At 40.5% G+C, this 27,552-nt stretch overlaps 1 protein-coding gene across 3 annotated transcripts in view; it reads right to left on the bottom strand.

Annotated features, from left to right (window-relative positions):
* Positions 1-1,668: 1,668 nt before the first annotated feature.
* spire2 (spire-type actin nucleation factor 2) overlaps positions 1,669-27,552 on the bottom strand; it is an 81,746-nt gene continuing 55,862 nt past the window's right edge. The window contains exons 10-15 of one of the 3 annotated variants that reach the window (XM_043706801.2): positions 23,933-24,003; positions 18,584-18,721; positions 12,989-13,056; positions 12,226-12,253; positions 7,976-8,076; positions 1,669-4,717 (exon numbers count right to left, since the gene is read on the bottom strand). In XM_043706801.2, the coding sequence (XP_043562736.1) occupies positions 4,513-4,717; positions 7,976-8,076; positions 12,226-12,253; positions 12,989-13,056; positions 18,584-18,721; positions 23,933-24,003 (611 nt within the window). In that variant the 3' untranslated portion in view covers positions 1,669-4,512. Of the gene's footprint in view, positions 4,718-7,975; positions 8,077-12,225; positions 12,254-12,988; positions 13,057-18,583; positions 18,722-23,932; positions 24,073-27,552 lie in introns of all 3 variants that reach the window. The other 2 variants (XM_043706800.2, XM_087995818.1) reach the window with 2 other exon arrangements.

Below are 27,552 nucleotides of genomic sequence, written 5' to 3'. Positions count from 1 at the left end.
ATTTCAGTTGAGCTCTTTATTATGCTATGTAGCTGATTGGGTCTCTTGTGACCCACAACCAATCTGGTTAGACATCGAAACCTCCCAAGCAAAGTGTCCCCTCATCAATCTTTTATTTTTAGATAAGATGAGAGCTATTATGGATTATTATAAAAACCCTATTGTATTAAATACAATTAAAGCCTGGAGGATAATGTGGCAAGATGAGGGTAACTTACAAAAAAACCTCACCTTATACTCCTATAGTGGGAGCATGGGGTTTTCAGCCAGGGCGGGACAGATGCTACATTTAAACCCTGGAGGTCCAGAGGTGTCTCTTGCTTAGAGGACTTGTTCGATGGGGAGGTCATGATGTCTTTTGAGCAGCTGCACCAGAAGTTTGGACTGCCTAATGGAGACCTTTTTCGGTATTTCCAAATACGAGCTTATATACAGAAGAAGACCACATTATTAGACAGCCCCTACAAATCGGATAGGGAGAGAAGGGTACTACGGCCAATGGGTCCACCCTCAGTCAGTACTCTTTATCACTCATTATATAATGAGGTATCGAAAGACATGGAATGACTGTTTAAAACATAGAACCAGGAATTGGGGTTAGAAATCCCTTCACAAATGTGGGAGGACATCTAGAAAAATGCCAGAAAGATCTCTGTTTGTAATAGAACTCAAGCTATTCAACTAAAGATACTCCATAGAACTCATATAGCACCGGAACGACTGGCAAAATTTAAGGTAGGAACATCCCCAATGTGTCCTAAATGCAAAATAGAAGTGGGCACTCTCACGCACTATTTATGGACATGTCTCAAGATCCGCAAATACTGGGACAGAGTTACGAATGCTCTGACAGAAATCTTGGGAACGGAGATTGGATTGGATCCAGTGTCTCTTCTCCTGGGCTTTTCAAATCTGCCCTCCCTGGATGTGCATGGGAGGAAATTATTCTCCATTCTCTCTTTCTGTGCAAGGAAAAATATCTTAATGAATTGGGTAGCTGAGGGCCCTCAAGGACTTTCGAATTGGCATAGGTTAATCATGGAATATATCCCCCTTGGCTTCCTCACAAATATGGTGCACTAAAAAACTGAATTATTCTATAAAATATGGCAGCCCTTTTTGAACTATATAGGCACAGATATTTCGGCCATATTGTCAAGGGCTTTTGTCTAGCTGTGGTAGTGATTCTGGCTGGTCTGGGAGCCCCCCCCAAGGGAAGGAATCCTGTTTAAATACGGGTTTTATTATGACTGGATGTTAATCCATTGAGTACACATTTAGTTATTTAATTATTTCTTACTAGTAATGAGATATCTTATTTTATGCTTTGGTTGTTTGTAGGATTGATTAGTAGTTAGCGGAGTTTTTTTTTCCCCTTGTGTTGTGTTTGGGTTATAATTGTATATTAGTGCTTATATTTGTTTGTATTAGTTTGTAATTTTGTAAAAAATGTTTAAAAAAGTTTTCAATAAAAATACCTATATAAAAAAAAATCTTCAAATCCAAAAGTGATTTTTGCAGAAATGTTTACATTTGCATTATTTTCGTAAAAAAGTTTGTATTCTTGTAATTCCTATTGTTCCATTGCATGTGCATTATTAATACAAATGTGATTCATTACATTTCCAAATATTCACTGACAACTTCCCCAACTATTAACAACTAGAATTGGCTGAACAATTTGCTCAATTTTATTTAATCCAGCAGTAAATAGAACTTATTTACAAGAAAAATACATACATATCAAATACCTTTACATTCCATGTTGGACAACAGGCTCCACATAAAATGTTTATTTCTTCATCTGTATAATATTATTTTCCACATGCTGTTTGACTGATATCCAGTCATTATACACACACAACACACATCCCATCATTCCAGGGAAGATGCATTGATAATTAGTCATATTCGTTACTTCTACTAAAAACTTGCAGCACTGAAACACAATTTTCCTCCTTCATAGTTTCTTTGGTGAGATGCAATTTTTCACTGTGGTGCAATGTCTTAACCAGAAGCTAACAGTTTGGCCCTATAACTACATACCTGCATGATTTCTCTGACAGCTGGAGTATTGTTTGAAATGAACATCTGGATGTGGAAACTGTGCACACAGACATGCCTGATGATGTAGTTAGCAGATATGACAGGTCTTCAAGTCTAACTTAAGAGTTCTATTTATGACAGTACATTCGTGTAGGTCCTATCCTGTGGAGACATATCCTTAAAAGGTGTAATGTTCTGTTCAATTGATACTGTACTCCTAGTGGCTGCTCTTTGGCATGCATTACATCCAGGCGGTTGAACACAGGAACAAAAATCTCGTTTATGTCCACAATCAGGAAAACTTTTAAGCTTATTAAATGCTACATCATGTACCTGTCTTACAAGATCACCATTGTTAAACATTTTGAGCATGCAAAAGCTAATAAGAAATGTTATGCCAAAGTTGAATCAATAACAGAAACACTAGCTTCCCCAGACCTATGTGTTTACATATTAAACACTAAAGTTAGCAGATGCAGTACAATGTTCTTGAACAGATTTTATCACAATCAAAAGGCACTCTTAAAATTTCTAAATCTATTATCAAACCTCTGAAAAGCTGAACTCTCAGCATCAGGCAACTTTATAAGCTGTTAAAACATGCAGTGCTCCATATTTATTGGAACTTGTTTTCTCATTTCTTAATCATTCACTTTCAAATAAATGAAAGCTGCAGCCTATTGATTATGTGGTCCCATATTTTCAATGAAAACATTAAGTCTTGAGAAGGGAAATAATTCCAGGTTTGCATAGCAACAGCTACGTTTATAACTTCAATGTTTAATTTCTCCCAAAAGTTGGAGTTTCCATTCATTAGTTGTTTATTTAGATGTTTACAAGCAGTGCATATCCTGGTAGAAGACTGCAAACATGATAGGCTCATCAGTGTTTTCCATGACATAATGTTGCCTGAATGCAGTAGCCACAAGAATAGCCATAAAAGGGGATCAGTTATGCAGAATGTAAAGACAAACAAACAAATCCCAAAAGCTTGGATAAGGTGACATTGGTACTGGTGATTTCCTGAATGAGGTGACTTTAGTTAAAGCACTTAGGAACTTGAGTTCTACGATATTAATTGAACTTCACTTGGTTTAATTTTTTAACTCTGAACTATTTCTATTTTGTTTTCTATTTCTAACATTATCATTGTTAGTGTCCATTCCACATTAATGTGAAGTTCATCAGTACAAAAAATCCAAAGTACTGATAAAATATTCAAGGCTGTTATGACACCTTGTCTATGATTACTACATCATGTCAGCACCTCATTGTAAAAACTCATAACATAAATGTTACTGGTATACACTTAGCCAAACAATGTGTAGATGGATGAGACTATTATTAATGTAAGAAGATAAAGTATTGTTAGAATATTCCTTTCTTTTATGAATATGTCCATTAATAAAGCAAAAGGGCAGCAAAATATCTATTAACCACAGGCATTTCAGCAAGCAGGCAGGCAGTTAACTGGTATTCTGCTGTTCCATAGAGCCATTAGCTAGTGGTAAATTAAGTAACAAGATCCAATATAATATCTTATTCTAAATTCAGAATAGCTTTGTTTGATCGCTCTCCAGGTATGACAAGAATAAAGCTATTTCATTTACAGAATGTTCACAGAGATATAGCACAACTAGGAATAAGAACTCACCTTAAGTGTCACTAACTCTTGATAACTTTTATATTGTGACAATTTAAGAATAACTATGACAATACACAAATATTGATCTCCAATTATAACAGATAATGATAAACAAATATCCTCATATTAATCAAGGATTACAATAAAACTCACTTTAAGTAAAACCATGGTTGAAACCATGGTATATAAATGGGATAATTTTGGATGTATAACATTGATAGAAACCAAAACCTTGCATCAGTATTCATCTTCATGAAGTAGAAAACTTAATAGAATTGAAATATCAGCAGCAGAGGCTCAGGAGCCAGGAAGCACAGAAATATTAGTTGGAAGCCTACAGGAGATCACATCCAAACAAAATAAATTAATGAAATCATTCAAAATAAAAAGGAAAATAAATTTTCAATTTTATGCATTTTACCCTGACCTAGCCTCTTGTCCCTGTCAAGATGGCAAATTTCTCTCAAAATCTGTACATTTTGCCCAAATCCCTGCCCTGACTTTTAGAGCTAGTTTCCATCAAGGTGAAACTTTCAGTTTAGAAAATCCAAGCTTCCTCAGCTTATGAACCAACTTGGAGTACCATCATTTTGCCTTGTTCATGTCATCAGCATTTTAACAAGAAAATGTTCATCCTTATATTGTAACTTTCACAAGACCCATTTGTCACACCTGCTAGAGATCAGATGTCATGAGCACTTCTTTAAAGCAGTACATATTGTTCTTTTAGGATCTAAATCAGCACGTGCAGCACAACTGTTAACAGCTTTGGCTGGAATCATGTGGTATTCAAACACAATTAGATCTAGTTCTTATTTTCTTCAGGATCTTGTTGAGCGCACATACATAGATTGGACTTTCCTCCTCGGGGTATTATTCAGAAGGTCCACACTTTTACAACTTGAGTTGATGACATCGGCAACAAATTTTGCACATTCGGCACAAATATCTTTGAAGCTACAGCCGTTTGTGTAAAGGTGTGGAAATTCCTTTTCTACTGACCGATTACTGAGACTCTTCAGAGATCTGCAACAATACAATCAAAAACAAGGCTTGAAAGCAGGTGCCAAACATTTGGACAGTCCCTCAAAGCGCACTTGCTTAAAAGACATCTTGCTAATCAAAAAAGGCCAAATAGGTTTCATTTGTCAAAATATCAGAGTCCTTCAGACTTCTGTAATTCTTACTCAGCCTAACTTTCAGAATCAAGCTGTATTTTATCAACAACTTTAACTTTAATTATTATCTTTTTGAGATAATTACAGCAGTAACAATGATCCAAGATAAATATCTAGAAACCTGGATACCTAAGTGTTAATTTCAACAATAATGATACCCCCATTCAACTAAACACAAAAATTGCTGAAGCCTGACCAGGGAGGACTTGTTTCATAGCTTCTTACAAAAATCTATCTTTCTTCCCTCTTCACAAATGTTGTGACCAAGAGAATATTTTAGATTGTTTTGATCATTTCTCAAGCTTAATTAAATAACCAAAAGATTTCCCACACTTGTGAAAATATCTATATGAATTAATGCATTTTCCTCAACTAATGGTAACATATGGATTAGGAGATCCAAGTTAAAGAATTAGTTAATACTTGTCCAAAAATTTGTTTCACATATTCTACGTTGCAAAAACATCTTGGTTAAGAAAAATTTAGAGAAGACCAAGTGCTCCATTCTCATGGAACAAGTTTTACAAAATTATTTTGTCCTATTTCCACTTTTTCAAATGTTTTACCAGGTGCCCACTGACAAGACTGCAGGAACAATATACTGCATGTACTTTACAAAACAGAACCAAAAATAATTAAAATTCCACATTCTGAAGTGTCTGCATCATCCTGAATTTTCTAAAATAATTAAAGGAGTTACTTTTCATCAATGAACTGTGACTCAATAACAATGTAATAATTGCATTATAAACGCAGATTCTGCAACATCGGCATCAATATGAATGGCATGAATTATACTAACTTTGCTTGCTATTCTATGCCACACTGACAAGTAAAATTGTCTGTCATTCAGCATAATGTCAAGGGTGAACAGGTTCTCCACCCTTACTGTTAAAGGAGGCCATGATCGGAGGTGGCACAATATGGTTACTTGCTGGCATAAATATGGCTGAGATTTTTAGCTGCAATTATAGATTTGTTGCCTGCTCCTGCATTAAAGTGAGGTCATAAGTAATCACAAAAGTAGCTTTGGGGAGATAAATCCAAAGTAACAGGGTCTATTTGAACAAAGAATCCAACAAATTAATATCCAGAGATTTCTGTACAAATCACAGCTGCAGATGTCTGTAAGAGACAATCTGATGAAGAGATTTAGATTACTCTAGAATGGTTTAGATTACTTACAGGCCCTTCAGCCCAACAAGTCCACACTGCCCCGCCAAAGCGCAACCCACCCATTACCTAACACTACGGGCAATTTAGCATAGCCAATTCACCTGACCTGCACATCTTTGGACTGAGAGGAAACCGGAGCACCCGGAGGAAACCCACGCAGACACAGGGAGAATGTGCAAACTCCACACAGTCAGTCGCCTGAGGTGGGAATTGAACCCGGGTCTCTGGCGCTGTGAGGCAGCAGTGCTAACCACTGTGCCGCCCACAGTGGGAATGTCTGGGAATAACCAGCCTTAAGTTTGTAATTTAGCAAGAATAATAAAGATTCTTAATTAGGAAATGCAATCTATCCCTAACATTAAGAAATTTGTCTGAATTCCTTTAAACAAAGTGGAGTGGAGTCCCTATCCTGTCAGGGAGTGGGACTAAATGACAAATGGGGAAAACAGATAACCTCTAAAAGGGCACTAATTTGATTTTGAGAATATAAACAGTGACAACCTTGTAACCTAAATAAGCCAACCAAAATAAGAATGAGAGAGACAGCTCAAATGATTTGTATATCCAAAGATCAAGGAAGGAAGGACAGAGACAAATGACAAGGTAAAAGAGAAACAAGAAAATGTTTTGTAAAACCTTAGGAATTTGGACAAGCTTACTGACCTGTGAAAGTGATTGAGTTTCAGTCTTACTAGTGGAATTTGAAGAGATGTTGTCTTATTAACTAAAAGTTAGTGTAGAAATATTTAGAGTAGGGACAGTAAATTTCATCTTAAAAGCAATCCCCTGTTTAATCTCAGTATATGAATGAAAGGAATCATAGTTGCAGCTGCAAGATATAGGGGCTGTATTTACCTAACCTTCTAAGGTCAGGTGGAATAGAAGTTGCCCATAATTCATTGCCCTAAAGAATTCTAACCTTAGGTGTAACCATATAACTATCTATAACTAATCTTATACTAAAACTGATAATTATGAATTTGATAGCAATTAGTAGGAATTGGCACCTTTTGGCATTTCCTGTGATTAATATAGTAGGAAATCTAAAATGCGTAACAGAATTTGTTAAAGATAGCATTGAATACAATGAATAACAGAATTCAAACAGTCCTCAGAGATAAGCAAGTCTGGAAAATGTCTGAGAAACAATAAAACCATTAACACTGGGATGTAAAATAATGGAGTATATTGTAAGATCCCAAGGCCTGATGATAACAATGCTTGGTAAACATCATGAGAGAATCTAGTGCTATCCATAGAGATGTCCATCACTGATTGTGAATTTACAGGATTGGATGTATAGGTTGGGGTATATGGCTAACAATGACATCAAATGTTGCATGTAATTATTGTTACGTAAAATGTAGAAAAATGCTGTACTTGACTGGGACGGCCAACATGTTCAGTGGACACTTTCAGGAACCTCTCACATGCTGTATAGTAAAATAGCTCTGAATAAAGATTGATTGCACTGCTGAACACATAGCTAAAGACTCTCTTTGATATCTCTCCCCAACACTCTCCAACTCAGAATGGAATTCAAATCCTTTATCATGTCCATCACCAAGATTGTCCACATACACCAATGCAGCGGAGCAACGGGATGCAAATGCAGGAGCAAGGATGTCTTGCTATGATTGTACAGGGCCTTGTTGAGACCACACCTGGAATACGGTGTGCAATTCTTCTTTCCCTATCTGAGGAGGGATGTTCTTGCTATGGAGGGAGTGCAGCAAAAGTTCACCAGACTGATTCCTGAGATGGCAAGACTGATGAATGAGGAGAGGTTGAAACAATTTGGATTATATTTGCTGGAGTTTAGAAGAATGAGGAAGGATCTCATGGAAACCTGTAAAATTCTAACAGGACTGGACAGGATTGATGCAGGAAAGCTTCAACATCTAGATGAGCAACAAGTCCAGATACTTACCGAGATTGGAAATATCCTTTGGTGTGAGCGGTTCCATGGAGATTCTCAAAACCCACAGTGTAAACCGGTATATGAGCAAATTTCTTGGAAGGAATCTTGATCTATAGAAAATACAGTTACTTTTTAATTGTTTATTACAGACATTTCATTGTTTCCATCGACCTCTATATACTAATTATTTGGGACAATGGTGGAAGAAAGAGAGAAAAATGAAGAAAAACATTCAGGTGAGACCTTAGTTCTTCATAAGAGCCTGACAAAAAGTGAAAATCAAGAGCTTAGACTCAGTCTAATGTCATGGTTTACGAAGGATAGAAAAGTTACCCAAAATAATTCGATCTATACACAGCAGCTGCACAAGTGTATATGGGGAATGATAGGACCTTTTGTATTGCAAGAAGCAAGGAGTTTGTGTATACATACTACAGAGGACTGACTCTAATTTAAGTCTGATTAGAGGAAGGTGCTCGTAAAAAGGCATATCAGCCACATAATTGTTAGTCAGTTGCAGCAACATCCCCAATGTATTTCACACAGACATACATTTAATTTATAAATGCAAATTGCTTTTTGTAAAAACATTATTAAAAAAGTCTTTATTTTAAAATAGGGCAACTCAATAAGCTTTATTCACTTTTACTGCATCTGCCAAAAACAATTAATCTTCCTCTGTAGTAATTGTATTTGAAAACCTTTATTAAATATTGTTCAAAAATATTAGACCTATTCTTTCTAATGTAAATATTTGATCACAAATCAGTACTTCATTCCCAACCAAACATACTATTCACAAGTGCCAATATGTTGAGTGAGTAAGGAACCTGATCTCCCTCCTGTTACTGCCAATTCAGGAAGGATTCATGTCCTTCATTTGGAGGGAATTAACCAAGATACATACAGTTGCAAACACACAGTAGTCCCCCTGCATCCGAGGTGGATATGTTCTAAGGCCTACTGCAGAAGCCCCGAAACTGCGGATAGGAGTGAACCCATTCATTTAAATGAGAAATGTACCTTTGTGACAGCCTCCTGGTCCCTGGTTCTGGATAGTTCCCTATAATATGTTTGGACTGTGGTAAACTGCGGGTAACAGAAACCGCAGAAAACGATACGGGGGTTGCTCCGAATATTAAAATGCAACTGCACAAGCATCAAGCATCAAACATCAAACATCAGCTTCAGGGCTTTTGATTACTGTTACAAACTGTGGCTCTAAAACAGCCAGAGCAAATGACATTTTAGAGATGTATTAAATCAACTTATGCCCTGTCCAAATTTCTTGGAAATTGCTTGTAGCTCTATATGAATGCTCAGGGCTGCCTAATGCCCAGATCTCCCCACACTCAAGGACACAAAACATGAATATATTGCTTACTTCCTAAATTACGTGAGGGACTTGCTGAACTACTACAGTCTGGGGATGAAGGTACTTCCATTGTGTTGCTAGGAAGGGAGTTCTATCTTTTTAACTCTTTTTAACTCAGTGATAGTACGTAATGGCATTCTGGTTCCAAATCAGGGAAATTTGCAGATGGCAATGATCCCATTCATCTGCTGACCTTCTCCTTCCAGGTGGTAGAGGTCAGGTATTTGGAAAGTGCTGTCCAAAAAAGTCTTGATGATTTGCAGCAGTGGAAATGGTCATTGCCTGGCAATGTTTGGCACATATTGCTTGCCACTTTTCAGCTCAAGACTGGATATTGCCCAGATCTTGCTGATTACGAACAGTGATTGCTTCAGTATCTGAGGAGTTGTGAATAGTGCTGACCATAGTGCAATAATCAGCAAACATCTGCACTTCTGACCTTGTGATGAAGGGAAAGTCATTAATGAAGTAGCTAAAGATGGCTGGGACTAGGACAATACCCCGAGGAATTCCTGCAAACAAACCAGAACCATCTTCTTTCTGCCAGGAATGACTAAGGTTGAGAGAGTTTTTGCCCCTGCCTCCACTTTTGCAAGGATTCCTTAATGCCACATTTGGTCAAATGCACCTTTGATGTCAAGGCCTGTCACTCACACCTCATCTCTGGAATTCAGCTCCCTTAACCATTTTGGAAACAAAGATGTAATGAGGTCAGGAATTGAATGGCCCTGGCAGAACCCAAACTGGGGAGTCAGTGAACAGGTAATTGTTAAGCAAATTGAGTGCAGACTGAAGGGACAGCAATTGGCTGGATTGGATATATCCTGCTCTGTTGTAAATGACATACCTGGGCAATTTTCCATATTGTTGGGTAAACGCCAGTGTTATGGCTGTACAGGAACAGTTTAGCTAGGGGATCAAGTTCTGGAACACAGGTCTTCAATACTATTGCTGGAACATTGTCAGGACTCCTAGCCTTTGCAGTATCCAATGGCTCCAACCATTTCTTGATTTAATGTGGCATGAATCAAATTGGCTTATACTGGCACCTGGTGTTGAGGACTTAGGGAGGAAACCGAGATGGATCATCCAGTGGAGCTTCTGCCTGAAGATTTAGCATTATCTTTTACACAAATGTGTTAGGTTGGCCATTATTAAGGATGGGGATATTATGGAGCTTCCTCCTCCAGTGAGTTGTTTCATTTTCGACCACCACTCATGACTGAATGTAATGGGACTGCAGAGCTTAGATCTGATGCATTGTTTATAGGGTCACTTGGCTCTGTCCATCGCTTGCTGCTTATGCTGTTTGGCATGCAAGCAGTCCTGTGTTGTAGCTTCACTGTATTGACACCTTATTCTTCCATTTGCCTGGTCTTCCTCCTGACATGTCCTCCTACTCTCTTAATTGAATCAAGAGTTGATCCCTAGGTTTGATGGTAATGGTAGACTGGGGGACAGTACATGATAACTTGCATGAGGTTTTCTTGCTGCTGATGTTGACCTGATGCTACAAGACTTCAAAGGAGTACAGTGTCAATATTGAAGATTCATAAAAGTAACTCCCTCCCGACTGTGTACCACTATGCTACCACTTCTGCGGAGTCCATTCTGCTGGTGGTTCAGGATAGACCCAGGTATGGTGACTGCAATTTCTGGGACATTGTCATACTGTCAAAAAACATACTTACCAGACAGTGTCATGTTGTTGCTTAACTGGTCTGTGGCACAGCTCTCCCAATTTTGGCACTTGCGCTTAGATGTTAGTGAGTCAGACATTGCAGAGTCGACAGCGCTGTGCTTACTGTTGTCATTTTCAATTCCTTAGGCCATGGCAGATAGTATGTCCAGTTTAATTACCTTTTGCCTTATGTGCAGTTGATACAAATGAATGGCTTGCTTAGTCAGGTTAAGACTGTGTGGTGGTCATCCCTACTAATATTGTTATATACAGATGCATCTACAACAGGGAGATTGGTGAGGGTGAGGTCAAGTCTTTTGTTGGTTCCTTCACCACTGCCGCAGACCCATTCTGGCAGCTATGTCCGAAGTCACCCTTGGTGTCAAAGCATTGTGCAGATAGACTCAGTCCTTCCAATTCAATACAGTGGAGTACTGATTCATCAGGCAAGGGATTGTGACATATGGCAATTAGTAGTTTTCTTGCTGATGTTTAGCATGATGCTTTGATACTTCATAGAGTCCATAGTCAATGTTGAGGAATTCCAGAACAATTCCTTCCTGACTATATCCCACAGTGCCTCGGCTGGGACAGGCTGGTAATTATTCTGTCTGAGACATTGTCTGTAAGGTATTATTCTGTGTGTATGACTATATCAGGCTGATGTTTGAATGGTTTGCAGCTTTCCCAGCTTTGTCAAAAGCCTTGAGACTTTAGCAAGGAGGATTTTGTATGGTCAACAATGCAGGATTTGCTATTGTCATTTACTAAGCCAAAGCCAATGGCAAGTAGTCCATCTGGTTTCATTCCTTTTTTAGGCTTTGTAGTGGTTCAATACAATTTAGTGGACTTCATTTCAGAGAGCAGTTAAGATAAACCCCATTGCATCTAATGAAGGTCAGACCAGGAAAGGACTGCAAGTCTCCTTCCCTAAAGGGCATTAGTGAATCAAATTACCAATAACTTTTCTCCCCCCAGCCAGATTTATTAATTCAATTCAATTCAAATTTAGCCTAGTGTCTTGGTAGGATGTGAACTTATGTTCCTAGAGTACCAGTGTACTGGGCAATGTCATAAGTTACCATCTACTTATTGTGAGCTGGAAGGAATTATCAATGTGTGGATTGAAATTTCATCAATCAGATTTCTGTGGTAAAAATGGCTAATGGAATCCTTTACAGTAAAGTCTGCAATAGCTCTTACCTTTAAATTGCAAGAACCACAAACTGATCTAAAAAAAGAAAAAAAAAATGTCCTTTTAAAAATCACACTAATGTTTAACAGTTAACTGACATTTTGATTAGCTATTTTATTTTTTTTTAATTATTACATTTGCTAAGTCTGAGATCAACATATATAGATGCCTAATATTGAAATTAAAATATGACATTTTTACATTGCAGTCATGTGACAAGCATTTGGCAAGTTCAGACATTTGATCTTTAAACTGTATTTAAAAATGCACTTTACAAATCTGCATTAATATGCCTTCATATTGGATAAACTAGTCAAATTTCAAAATACTTTGCATTTATGTAACAATTGTAAAAGGAAAACATCCTAATATGCTAGAAAAGGCCAAATCCAGAATTTAATTTTTATAAAAATATTTATTTAGCTGTAAAGGTCTGGAATGCTCAAAGATGTTCTGCTGAAATGATTGAAAACAAGGACTCTTTCAGGGACATGACTGTGCTTTTGTTTTTGTGTAGTGTAGAAAAGGTTTCCAATAAAATACACTGCTCATTGTTTCCATTTATAAAAGGAGGGCAATTTGTGTAGGTCAGTTGCCTTACAACTTTTAAATACTTCATTCTTTTCAGGTTAGCCCAGGTCCTGAATGAACACCCGGACCAACTGAAACACACAAAGTACATGCAGACATTCTTATGGATTTTTGTTTTAAACTACAAATGTCCTGGTCAACAATGACAAGGAGAAAAACAATTTTTGTTAGTCAAATTACCTTTTACACAATAAACATGTCGATGGCCATGAGAACAACGGGAACTTCATTTTACAGCAGCAGCAGACCTGCATTCCAAAGTTCAAAGATCAAAAGTGAGATGGCAGAACCCCTAAATCCATAAGTGTGTTACATACAATTCCATTTTACAAATTATATCCATAAAATACAATGTATGAAACAATGCTTGATTTCAGCTTGATGATTACTTTCATTTCTGGTCCTGAAGAACATAGCAGGTAAATTAAGTCTGTAGCAGAGGCTAGGGTCGGCAAGGAGAAAAGTAAAAACATAATCCAAGCTACAAATAAACTCTCAGTAAGTGACTCCAGTAGGTCCTGTGGGAAACCTCAACATTTAAGATGTGCTTAAAACATCAGAATGTTCAAGACTACAGGCATAATGTGGAAAGTGGGATTCCTGCAGATATAATCGGTGCAGATTTGATGGGCGAAAGAACCTCTGTGCTGTATGACTATGATTTTTATTTTGAAATATTTGGAAAACAGGTCCTCTTATGCTAAGACAATTTCATTTTCTTTTTAATTCATTCATGGGATATCGACATTGTTGGCTAGGCCAGTATTTACTCCCCATCCCTAATTGCCCAGCGAGCAGTTTAGGGTCAACCACGTTGCTATAGATCCGGAGTCACACCTAGGCCGGACTGGGTAAGGACGACAGATGTTCCTCCATAAAGGATATGGGTGAACACGACCGGTCTTTCTGAAAATTCCCAACACCCGGGACACACACACACACACACACACACACACACACACACACACACACACACACACACACACACCTCACAGCCAGCAGAGTGAACAGAACCTCTGACACTCACCTTTTTTTATATATAGCCTAACTGCGGTAGTGCTTATTTTTTCCCCAGCACCCATGGTGTGTGTGTGTGCAGGTGTGAGACACAAGATGTACGAATCTTTATTCAATTTCCACCACCAGGAAGAAAGGAAACACCCGAGTGGCCAGTGACAAGCAGTGCCCTTCACAAGGGGCAATGCTGTATGATCACACTCCTGTTTATATCGGTCAGCCAGGGTGCCCTGATTGGACCAGGTTAACAGCCCTAATCGGGGAACTCATTCTATGAGGTCCACCTGGCTGATCATGTTACAATCACTGTAATGTCATCACTGGATTGAGATTTAAGTGTCTGCATGTTAAACAGTGGCACTGTATTTGTTTGGTTGGACGTGCCAACCATGGCCACATTTTAGAACATAGAACATAGAACATAGAAGAATACAGCGCAGTACAGGCCCTTTGGCCCTCGATGTTGCGCCGATCCAAGCCCACCTAACCTACACTAGCCCACTATCCTCCATATGCCTATCCAATGCACGTTTAAATGCCCATAATGAAGGAGAGTCCACCACTGCTACTGGCAGGGCATTCCATGAACTCACGACTCGCTGAGTAAAGAATCTACCCCTAACATCTGTCCTATACCTACCCCCCCTTAATTTAAAGCTATGCCCCCTTGTAATAGCTGACTCCATACGTGGAAAAAGATTCTCACTGTCGACCCTATCTAAACCCCTAATCATCTTGTACACCTCTATCAAGTCACCCCTAAACCTTCTTTTCTCTAATGAAAACAGCCCCAAGTGCCTCAGCCTTTCCTCATACGATCTTCCTACCATACCAGGCAACATCCTGGTAAACCTCCTCTGCACCCGTTCCAGTGCCTCCACATCCTTCCTATAGTATGGCGACCAAAAACTGCACACAATACTCCAGATGCGGCCGCACCAGAGTCTTATACAACTGCAACATTACCTCAGTGCTCCGGAACTCAATTCCTCTACCAATAAAAGCCAGTACGCCATATGCCTTCTTCACCGCACTATTTACCTGGGTGGCAACTTTCAAAGATTTGTGTACATGGACACCAAGATCTTTCTGCTCATCCACACTACCAAGTATCCGACCGTTAGCCCAGTACCCCATCTTTTTATTACTCTTACCAAAATGAATCACCTCACACTTAGCTACATTGAACTCCATTTGCCACCTTTCTGCCCAGTTCTGCAGCTTATCAATATCCCGCTGTAACCTGCCACATCCTTCCTCACTGTCAACAACTCCACCGACTTTCGTATCATCCGCAAACTTGCTCACCCAACCTTCTAACCCCTCCTCCAGGTCATTTATAAAAATGACAAACAGCAATGGTCCCAAAACAGATCCTTGCGGAACACCGCTAGTGACGGCATTCCAAGATGAACCTTTGCCATCAACTACTACCCTCTGTCTTCTTCCAGCCAGCCAACTCCTAATCCAAACCTCCAACTCACCCTCAATGCCATACCTCCGTATTTTTTGCAGTAGTCTACCATGGGGAACCTTATCAAACGCCTTACTAAAATCCATATACACCACATCTACTGCTTTCTCCTCGTCCACCTCCTTAGTCACCTTCTCAAAGAATTCAATAAGGTTTGTGAGGCACGACCTGCCCTTCACAAAACCATGCTGACTATCCTTGATCACATTATTCCTATCCAGATGTTCATAAATCCTATCCCTTACAATTCTCTCTAAGATTTTACCCACAACAGAAGTGAGACTCACCGGCCTATAGTTACTAGGGTTATCCCTACTCCCCTTCTTAAACAAGGGAACCACATTTGCTAGCCTCCAATCTTCTGGCACTACTCCTGTAGACAACGAGGACATAAAAATTAAGGCCAATGACTCTGCAATCTCCTTCCTTGCTTCCCAGAGAATCCTAGGATAAATGCCATCAGGCCCAGGGGACTTATCTATTTTCACCCTTTCCAGGATTTCCAACACCTCTTCTCTACATACCTCAAAGCCATCCATTCTACTTAATTGTGACTCGGTACTCACATCGACAACAATGTCCTGTTCCTGAGTGAATACTGACGAAAAGTATTCATTCAGTGTCTCCCCAATCTCTTCAGCCTCCACACGCAACTTCCCACTACTATCCTTGACTGGACCTATTCCTACCCTAGTCATTCTTTTATTCCTGACATACCTATAGAAAGCCTTAGGGTTTTCCCTAATCCTACCAACTAAGGACCTTTCATGTCCCCTCCTTGCTGCTCTTAGCTCTCTCTTCAGGTCCTTCCTGGCTACCTTATAACTCTCAATTGCCCCAATTGAACCTTCACGCCTCATCTTTACATAGGCCGCCCTCTTCCATTTAACAAGGGATTCCAATTCCTTATTAAACCACGGCTCCCTCACACGACCCTTTCCTCCCTGCCTGACGGGTACATACTTATCAAGGACACTCAATAGTTGCTCCTTGAACAAGCTCCACATATCAATTACACCCTTGCCTTGAAGCTTACTTTCCAGGCCACACATTCTAAGTCATGCCTCACCGCATCATAATTTCCCTGCCCCCAGCTATAACTCTTGCCCTGTAGTGCACTCTTATCCCTCTCCATCACTAGAGTAAAAGTCACCGAATTGTGGTCACTGTCCCCAAAGTGCTCACCTACCTCTAATTCTAACACCTGGCCCGGTTCATTACCCAGAACCAAATCCAGTATGGCCTCACCTCTTGTTGGCCTATCTACATATTGTGTCAGGAAACCCTCCTGCACACATTGGACAAACACTGACCCATCTAACGAACTTGAGCTATAGCTTTCCCAATCAATATCAGGAAAGTTAAAGTCCCCCATAACAACCACCCTATTACTTTCACTCTTCTCTTGAATCATCCTCGCAATCCTTTCTTCTACGCTTCTAGGACTATTAGGGGGCCTGTAAAAAACTCCTAACAGGGTGACCTCACCTTTCCTATTCCTAACCTCAGCCCAAACTACCTCTGATGGCGAGTCTTCATCCATCGTCCTTTCCACAGCTGTAATACTATCTTTGACAAGCAATGCCACACCTCCCCCTCTTTTGCCCCCACCTCTGACCCTACTAAAACATTTAAACCCTGGAACTTGCAACAGCCAATCCTGTCCCTGTTCTACCCATGTCTCCGTAATAGCCACAACATCGAAGTCCCAGGTACCAACCCACGCTGCAAGTTCACCTACCTTATTTCGTATACTTCTTGCATTGAAGTATACACACTTCAAGCCACTTTCCTGTTTACAGGCACCCTCCTTTGAAAATGATGTCATGTTCCTAACCTCCCTACACTCCAGGTCCTGCACCCTAAAGCTACAGTCTGGGTTCCCATGCCCCTGCAGAGTTAGTTTAAACCCCCCCCAAGAGCACTAGCAAACCTCCCACCAAGGATACTGGTGCCCCTCTGGTTCAGGTGCAGACCATCCTGTTTATAGAGGTCCCACCTTCCCCAGAAAGAACCCCAGTTATCCAAATACCGGAATCCCTCCCTCCTGCACCATCCCTGTAGCCACGCATTTAACTGTTCTCTCTCCCTATTCCTCGACTCTCTATCACGTGGCACGGGTAACAAACCAGAGACAACAACTCTGTTTGTTCTAACTCTGAGCTTCCAACCTAGCTCCCTGAAAGCCTGTCTAACATCCTCAGCGCTCCTCCTACCTATGTCATTGGTGCCAATGTGGACCACGACTTCGGGCTGCTCCCCCTCCCCCTTAAGGACCCGGAAAACACGATCAGAGACGTCACGTACCCTTGCACCTGGGAGGCAACATACCAAACGTGAGTCTCTCTCGTTCCCACAAAACCGCCTATCTGTGCCCCGAACTATTGAGTCCCCAATTACTATTGCTCTGCTCTTCTCCACCCTTCCCTTCTGAGTAACGGGGACAGGTTCCGTGCCAGAGGCCTGAGCCCCGTTACTTACCCCTGGTAAGTCGTCCCCCCCACAAGTATCCAAAACGGTATACTTGTTCTTGAGGGGAACGGCTGCAGGGGGTCCCTGCACTGGCTGCTTCCTCCCAGCCCCCCTCACTGTCACCCATCTATCTGCCATCTTTGGAGTTACTACTTCCCTAAAACTTCCCTCTGCCTCCCGAATGATCCTAAGTTCATCCAACTCCAGCTCCAGTTCCCTAACGCGGTCTTGGAGGAGCTGGAGATGGGTGCATTTCCTGCAAGTGTTTTAAATGTTAAACAGACTGAAATGTGGAAATTTAGGGAGCTTAAGGAGAGTAAAGTTTTTCATATCTAGATGATTATAATCTTCACCATTTGTAATGTACTTACTTCCTGATGTGGCTGTCAAAACAAAAGTTCACTTTGCTAGTAATTTATTTAGCACAACGTTATAATTCACAGTTTGGAAACTACAATAACCATTTGCTTTAAAGTCAATTAAAAAATTCCCCTCCATCTTTCAGTGACAACTGCAGTTTCAATCTCAGCAATGGATGTTGCTCCAGTGTATACATTACCCAGGTCTCTAACTAGTACTGTACTTATAAGCCTTAGCATACTGTGTCTCCCTCAGTTGGCATATAGACAACTGGCTAATTAGGATAGGACACAAGTTACATGCGAGGCTACTGAGAAAGATTAACTGCCCAGCTGCTAAACTACTGGAAAAGACGTGTTACTGGACGAAAGGACAAAGAAATTAAAAAGCCATAGGAACTGAATAATACACATTACAGAACTGTTTTTTAAAAAAATGCACAAGATACGTACCTTTCCCTTTTTCAGGCTGTTGTAGAGATCTTTGTTTGGCAGAAACTTTTCCATTTCAGCTTTGACCAAGACCTTTCTGACATTGATAACTTCCTCCACAGTTAAAGCCAGGCTCTCCACTGGGTGACTGAATTCCTCCTGCAAAAGGAAAATAAATAGTCCATTCTCCTCCCTGTACTAGTTATCTGAAGGAATCACCATGGCTGACAGAACAAAGAACACAAAACTATGTGGGATGCACAGCTCCCCAGCCTGAATGTTAATGGGGCCACAGTACCCAAAGATTTGCGTCTGAAAATTGAATTTCATGGATTCTGAACGCACCATATAGTGTGTCCTTTTGCAAATAACTAAAACTAAAAGATCAGTGCAATTTTCTAGCCCAATATTTATTGTCCAATATTTATTGTCAACCGAATTGACCTCGATAAGATGGCGGTGAGCTGCCTTTGTAAATTACAGCAGACTACGTGGTGTAGGGATACCCATAGTGCTATTAGGAAAGGAGATCCAGGATTTGGATCAGATGAAAGTGAAGGAATGTGATATAGTTTCAAGTCAGGCTGATGCAACATCGTGGTACTGTCAAAGGAGCCTTAGTGCATTACCACAGCACATCTTGTAGATGGTGCACACTGCCGCCCCTATCAGTGGTGAAAAAAAATGAATGTTGAAGGTGATGGATGGGATTGCAATAAAGTTGGTGTCGAGATCTTGAGTGTATTTGGAGCTGCAACTATCCAGACAAGGAGAATATTCCATCATACTCTTGACATGCCCCTGTAGTCTATGGGTAGGCTTTCAGGAGTGAAAAGCTAAGTTACTGCCTCAGAATTCCAATCATCTGACCTGCTGTTGTAGTCACAGAATTTTACGTGACTGATCCAGTTGAGTTTCTGGTCAATTGTAACCCACAGCATGGTGGATTCAGTGATGGTAATCACCATTGAATGTTAAGAGACAATGGGTAACTGAGATAGTAATTTCTGGCACTTCTGTGGCACAAATGTTACTTGCTACTTATCAGCCGAGGGCTGGACATTATCCAAATCTTGCTAGATTATGAACATGGACGAGTGTATGAGGTGGTGTGAATTATGCAGAACATTGCATAATCATTGATTAACATCCTCAATTTTGATCTTTTGATGGAGAGAAAATCATTGAGGAAGCAGCTGAAGGTAGTTGCACCCAGGACAGTACCCTGGGGAACTCCTGTAAAGATGCCCTTGGACTGAGATGACTGACCTCATAACACATCGATCTTCCTTTGTGCCAGCTATAATCACTAATTTCAGTTTTGCTGAGACTCCTTGATGCCACACCTGGTTAAATGCCCCTTTGATGCCAAGAGAAGTCACTCATAGCTGGCCTCTCGAGTTCAGCTCTTTTGTCCATGTTTGGACCAAGGCTGTAATGAGCTCAGGAGGCTGAGTGACCCTGACGGAACCCAAACAGAGGGTCAGTGAATCGGTTATTGCTGAGCACTTAAACAATAAAAAAAACCCATTATTATTCAGTGTATTCCTGAAGAATAATGATATAGTGAATCTGTTAACACATGCCTTTTTACAGATTGCAACTACTACTCACGTTATATTATAGATCCTATTCTTACCAAGTCTTTATCATTGGCTATTCTAGCACCTACTATCCATCTGTTTTCTATGCTTCAGTTTTGCTGCACTTTATGCATTACTCACGTTCAAATCTTTGCATTCCTCATCTTTCAACCTCATGAAGCCCAATGTTGTGCACATGATTCTGGGCTCCTTTGAATAACCTTATCGTTGCACTAATTTTGGTTGTGACACATAGGATACAGAACCGGCTCAAATTTGGTAGTGGAGGGTTGCTTTTCAGACTGGAGGCCTGTGACCAGTGGTGTGCCACAAGGATAGGTGCTGGGTCCACTGCTTTTCGTCATTTATATAAATGATTTGGATGTGAACATAGGACGTATACTTAGTAAGTTTGTAGATGACACCAGGGGGGATCAAAGATGGCGGCGATCTAGGAAGATGGCGTTGAAGAACTCCACACCACAGTGCAAGCGGGACAAAGTCCTAACCCGCCCTATCCGGACCACCGTTATTTTCTGGGACTCTGGAAAGGTCGTGGAGTCCCAGGAAACTGTCAGAGAGCAACTTTCCTCTGTTTTCGCCATCCAGGGATGCCAAAGAAGGGAGGAGATCCTCGGACTCAATTTCCTCCCAGGTCCTGGTATAAAGAGCTCGCCAAATCTCAAGATGTTGGGCAAGCAGATAGATGAGAAGCTGGTCCCGATCTTTATCATGCTGCAGGTGACACCAAAATTGGAGGTGTAGTGGATAGTGAAGAAAGTTACCTCGGAGTACAACAGGATCTTGATCAGATGGACCAATGGACTAACGAGTAGCAGATGGAGTTTAATTTAGATAAATGCAAAGTGCTGCATTTTGTAAAAGCAAATCAAAGCAGGATTCTTACACTTAATAGTAAAGTCCTGGGGAGTGCTGTTGAATAAAGAGACCTTGGCGTTTAGGTTCATAGTTCCTTGAAAATAGTCGCAGGCAGGTAGGATAGTGAAGAAGGCATTCGGTATACTTTCCTTTACTGATCAGAGAATTGAGCATAGGGGTTGGGAGTCACGTTGCGGCTTTACAAGACATGGTATGGCCAATTTTGAAATTTGCGTGCAATTCTGGTCTCCCTGCTATAAGAAGGGCGTTGTGAAACTTGAAATGATTCAGAAAAGATTTACAAGGATGTTGCCAGGGTTGGAGGACTTGAGCTCGAGAGAGTGGCTGAATGGGCTGGGGCTGTTTTCCCTGGAACGTCGGAGGCTTAGGGGTGACCTTATAGAGGTTTATAAAATCATGAGAGACATGGATAGGATAAATAGACAAGGTCCTTTCCCTGGGGCGGGTGAATCCAGAACTAGAGAGCATAGGTTTAGGGTTTGAGGGGAAAGATATAGAAGGGGTTTAAGGGGCAAGTTTTTCATACAGAGGGTGGTGCATCTATGGAATGAGCTGCCTGAGGAAGTGAAACAGGCTAGTACAATTGCAACATTTAGAAGTCATCTGGTTGGGTATATGAATAGGAAGGGTTTAGAGGGACGTAGGCCAAGTGTTGGCAAATGGGACTAGATTAGGTTAGGATATCTGGTCAGCATGGACAAGTTGGAATTAAGGATCTGTTTCCGTGCTGTACATCTTTATGACGCTATGACTCTACGTTGCACTGAATACACTATGGCTTATGACCTTTCACTTTGTGAGCTTTCTCCCCTCCATAGGAGCCAGTGGTTTGGATATTTGCTTTTGTGTGCAACTCCTATTTCTTTTTCTTTAAAATTTACTTCAGCATTTGGTTTTTCTATTGTTGCTTCATACATTTGAATATTTTCTCATACAGCCACCATATTAAATGTGGTCATATCTCCAGTGAATATCTCCAGGTCAGCAATGGTAGCATGAGGTTCACATTTCCAGCAGGCTCCATTGGCTGGATTGTCAAGAGAATTTTAGGTTCCATTGTAATTTATATATGTCCACTAGATGATGCAAAACTTAAGGTGGCACAGTTCAAATAGCTACATTCCCACTTGTGGGCAGAACCTCAGTCGACCAAAAAAGCACAAGACATTGCTGCAGGGCCAGCATCAAGTATAGCAGGATGTATCAATTCCCCACCAACCGACCACCAGTCAGAATGCATGGATGCAACATCAGGATAACTGCAAAAAAGACACATCATACACTATCACTGAAAACACTGCATAAAATAATAGCATGTAGGTTCATCCGGCTTCAACTGCTTCAATGACCTTCCCTCCATTATAAAGTCAGAAGTGGGGATACTCGTCAATGAGTGCACCATTTAGGACTCCTTATGGAACCTGTCCATAATTAAATGTAATCATTTCCAAAACCAAAGTTTGGACTATCAAGTCGCAAGTAAGGTTCACACCACACAAATGTCAGGCAATGCACACAACTGGAAGACAGAACCTAATCTAACCATTGCCCCTTGACATTCATCATTATTACCATCTCCAGATCCTCCATTATCAAGCTCCTGGAAGTTAGCATTGATCATAAACTGGACTAACCATATAAAAAGACTGTGGATACAAGATCAGGTCAGAAGCTAGTAATCCTGCGGTAAGTAACTCACCTCCACACTCCCCAAAACCTGTTCATCATCTACAAAGGCACAAATCAGGATTGTGTCATAATACTCCAATTACGTAGATGAGTGACATCATCCAGGTCAAAGCAGCATCCTTGATGAGCACCACATCCACAAACACTAACTTTCTCCATCACCAATACCCATGCAGCGGTGTGGAACATCTCCAGGATGAACTGCAAAAATTCTCTAAAGCTCTTTAGAAAGTCCTTTCCAAACCCACAACTACTTCCACCTGGAAGGGCAAGGCAGCAGACATTTGGGAACACCACCTGCAAGTTCCCCTCCAAAGCCACTCACCACCTGACTTGGAAATACATTGCTGTTCTTTCACTGTTTCGGAGTCAAAATCCCTGGAATTCCCTCCCTTACAGGATTCTGGGTTGATCTAAGAAAATGTATGACAGCAGTTTAAGGTGGCAACTCACTACCACCTTCTCGAGGGAAGCTAGGGATGGGCAATGAAAGTTGACCCAGCCAGTAATGGTCTTTACCTGTGAATGAATTATAAAAGTTGCATATTGATCATGTATACAGCAAAATACATTTTGCGTGTTTCAAGCTTTACCAACACTCACTTAAGTTTGGAGAGAATCATTTGCTAAAAGTACAAAAGATTCAGAGCAGCTGGAGTAATACTGATGATAAAATTGATGTATGTTGTTAACTAAGTGAATGGGTCAAGCATTTAGATAAAAGTCTTTCTCAATGGCAGCACTGTGTATTACGCTTGCAGGCTGTTAAGGGATGTCAGCAACAACATAGCCTTGACTATTTGTAATGCACTGATCCAGCCTTGTTGTTTCATGCCTGGGATCTTCAAATAGCAAAGTTATAGAACACACAGAACTGAAGGAACTTGATAATGCTGGTGGATTTGTGGTGCAAAATGCCTTCTATTATGTGACAAGATCCCAATTTTTGACTTCAGCAGATCAGAAGAGGTGTACTACTGTGACTGATCCAGGATTCCCCCCGTTTATATCACCAAAGATTAAAATGGATCCACAACAAGTCAAATTCCATTAGTGATCAGTCAGTACAAGCTTCAAATCTTAAAATGTACCAGCTTTTTGCAGTGAAGCAGCTGCAGACAGGGACATTAGTCATCTGTTTTGCATCTTTAAAATGTAAGAGCCACTCAACAAGCCCTTCCAAGTAGTGAGTACTCACCAGCCATTGACGTTTAGAAAAGGTTGGAAGAGTCTCTGGAATACCCTTGACAGATTGGAGCTTGTCTTCCACTACCAAACAAGAATGAGTGCTTTCAGATGCCTGGAAATTTATAGGCTGCATTTCTGCATTCTCTTTTACTGAAAATATAAACAAGTGTCATTTTTGTAGAAATTTGGTACTGTAGAAAGTAAAGTATTCTTTTTCATCATTAAATTTTCTCCTCTCTCCTCCTTTGAATGTGCCGACATCTATTATATACAGATATTCTTCATGAACGAACTCAGTCGGAAAACATTTCAGTCACGAAGAGCTAACTCCCAAGTCCAATTATGACTTCATCCAGTATGCATACTATCAGAATATCCATGGATAGTAAGGCTGGAATCCTGGCCAATTTTATTTTCCTAATTTGAAGTCCCAACATTTGGATTAGTAGGGTAAAAGATGAGTATATTCGACAGTTAGATAGCTCAACAACACAACCTATTAAACAACAAGCGGAGAGGAAAGAGATAAGCTATTGAATATATACCTCTGAGGATTTTGTTATTCTGTTATGAGGAGAAAGTGAGGACTGCAGATGCTAGAGAGTCGAGTCAAGAAGGATGGCACTGAAAAAGCACAGCAGGTCAGGCAGCATTCAAGGAGCAGGAGTGTTCTGGACATAAGCTCTTCATCAGCAATGTGTAGAGGGAAGGTGGCTTTGAGATAAATAGGGGTGGGCTGAGAGATAAGTGGGGGGGGGGGAGGGAGGGAAGAGAAAGAGTGGGTAGGTGGGAAGGTGATAGATAGATTCAGGTAGGGGTGATTGTGATACGTCAGTTGGGTGGGTGGAGCGAATAGGTGGGAAGGAAGATACACAAGTAGGACAGGTCAAGAAGGAAGTGCCGAGTTGGAGGAATTGATCTGGGATGTGGAGTGGTGATAAGAAAGGGAGATTTGGAAACTAGTAAAGTTGATGTCGATGCCATGTGGTTGAAGGATCCCAAGGCGGAAGATGAGACGTTCTTCCTTCAGTTATCGGGTAGGTTGGATTTGGCAGTGGAGGTGGCCCAGGACTTGCATGTCCTTGGCAGAGTGGGAGGGGGAGTTGAAGTGGTCAGCCACAGAAGTATGGGGTTGTTTGATGCATGTGTCCCAGAGCTGTTCCCTGAAACACTCCACAAGTTGACGTCCTGTCTCCCTTATATAGAGGAGACCACAATCGGGAACAACGGACACAGTGGATGAGATGCAGGAAAATCTCTGCCAGATGTGAAAAGATGAGGTATAAATGTAGACCCCCACACAAAAACTATACTGTGACTTGAGAGGACAAATTTCTTTAAAATGTAAGAGCTCCCTCACTTTTTCACAAAATGCTATTCCTTTATTATGTTTGAAAGAGACCCAGCTCCTGTGTCTTCAGTTGGCAAGAATCTGAACTCTAGAATTCTCTTCTTAAACCGCACTACCTCTGTAGCTCTGTCCTCTTTAAGGCACTTTTTAAAAGCTGTCTTTCATCAAATTTTTAACTACTTGTCCTCATATCACCTAGTGTGATTTAGCATAAAATTATTTGACAATGATTCTGTCAAGTGCCTCAGAACATTTCACTCAGTCAAATATGCCAGTGAGTTGTTGTCATTGTCGAAAATTGAGAAGGTCAACTGCTGCAAATAAGAATTACCCTGTTAAAGATCAGCCACTGAGGGAATTGCCCAGGTTATTAAACATTCCAATGGGTTAATTCCTCAATGTTTGCAACCCTCTGAACGTATCCAGTTAAATCAGAGAATTTAGACAGTTTGACTGAAGTTAAGCAATAGTAACACAGGAAACAGACTACTAAAACCTCCTGACTAACTAACTATTAAATTGACCTCTAATGTACCCCCCAAGACCCTGAGTTGCCATCTCCCCCCACCACCACCAGACAACACTCCAACTGCTGGAAACACCAGCTCCCCTGCAATGAGACAGACAATTACACAACACCCTCTATTCCCAACATTTCCCTCTCCCCTGCCCCGGAATCAACATCATCTCCTGCTGCTGGACCCTGCCTTTCCTCCCCAACATCCAGACTCAACATGCACCAGTTCCCCTCCCACCTTCCGCTGCCAGATCCAGTATCTCCTGCCAACTTGACCTCATTGTCCACTTAGCTAGTACCCTTACCACCTTGCACCGTAGTCTTACACTTAACTCCATTCTTTCCCAGGAGCAGTCAAAGTGGTTTTCTGTCATGCTGAACATTTAAAGCACAGTACACAGCAGCTGACCACTGTCACGATAGGACATGGTTTTCCCAAAAGTAAGGATTCAAACTTACCAAAGGATCCTTGATCGGAATCTGTCAGAAACGTGGGACACCTTAATGTAAAAAAGTGTGATTGCCAAACCTTAGAAAATCTAGACAAATAGAACTATAGACCACCTTGGAATGATCAGCTCAAGTCCTTGCAGGTTTAATTCCTCTATAACAACATTACCCACAATTGTCAAGCACTGTATTAATTGCTACTGAGACTCTTTTGACGCTATGCAATTGTAGAAACCAAAACTAGAATGGTCAAGTAAAAGAATTATTCAGTAGCGCTGTGAACGTTTAATTAGAAGCTGAGTGTTTGTCTTACTTGTGTACCTGGATTAATCTGTGATGTACCATCTCTATCACATGCAAAATTGTTCCTTTTACCTCCTACCTTTTTTTACAGTTCAAGGTCTAAAACACTCCTGCAAGATCAAATAGTGGCTGGCTTGCACTTCTTTCATTTAGTAAACTGTATTCACTGCTCACAATGCTGCCTCCTCTGCACCCACACGATGTAAGATACTATATGACCACTGAGCAAAGATCTTTTTTTAAAAAAATTAACCTATTTTTCTGATCAACCTGTTCACATATTGTATGCTTTTTCCATTTGAGATACTTTTCATTCATAATACAATGTCTTCTATCACTAGAACTAATAACTACTGCTACAGACCTCTTCAGGAGTATTGTTCTGTTTAAAGTTGTTAAGTAATATAATTTAAGGCCTTCAACGAACCCTAACATTTGTGTCATGATCACAACTCATGTTACTGCTGGGCAAGTTAGTTCCCAAAATGAAATCCCACTTGATGGATCATATACTTGAATTTAATGTAGTGATCTTTCACTGAAAAAGTATGTAGGTCACAGAACTACTTTTAACAATAAAACAGAAGTTTGCAACACAACATATGGATAAAACCAAACCAAGCATTCTAAACAATGAAATTTGAAAGATTTCAAATACGTGGCAAAACACATCTTATTTATTCCTCAACATCATATTACAGGTAAATAATATAGAGAAATTCCTTCCCATTCAAATGTGTCGATTTGATTAACTGCTTCTCAGTATAGTGAGGTGTGAGGCTTTTATATATGACCATGTGCACCACTGAGAGCTTAGACTTCCTCAGTTTTTAAAAATAATTTGCAGAGTTCTAACCAAACACATTTACTCTGGAAGTTTCAACAAACTCTACTTTTTTTCCTTTGAGAACTTATTTTCTTAACTGCTTGTCACAATCTCCTTTGCTGAGAGAAACCCTGGAGAGAGTTCAAAATAGATTTACCAAAATGGTAACAGGAATTAAGGGTT

This window comes from Chiloscyllium plagiosum, unplaced genomic scaffold, assembly GCF_037043375.1.
Source record: "Chiloscyllium plagiosum isolate Xiang-an unplaced genomic scaffold, Cpla_swu_hap1 HiC_scaffold_17, whole genome shotgun sequence".
Lineage (NCBI taxonomy): Eukaryota > Metazoa > Chordata > Chondrichthyes > Orectolobiformes > Hemiscylliidae > Chiloscyllium > Chiloscyllium plagiosum.
The sequence above is the reverse complement of the archived record's forward strand: the minus strand, read 5'-3'. Positions and strand labels throughout refer to the sequence as shown.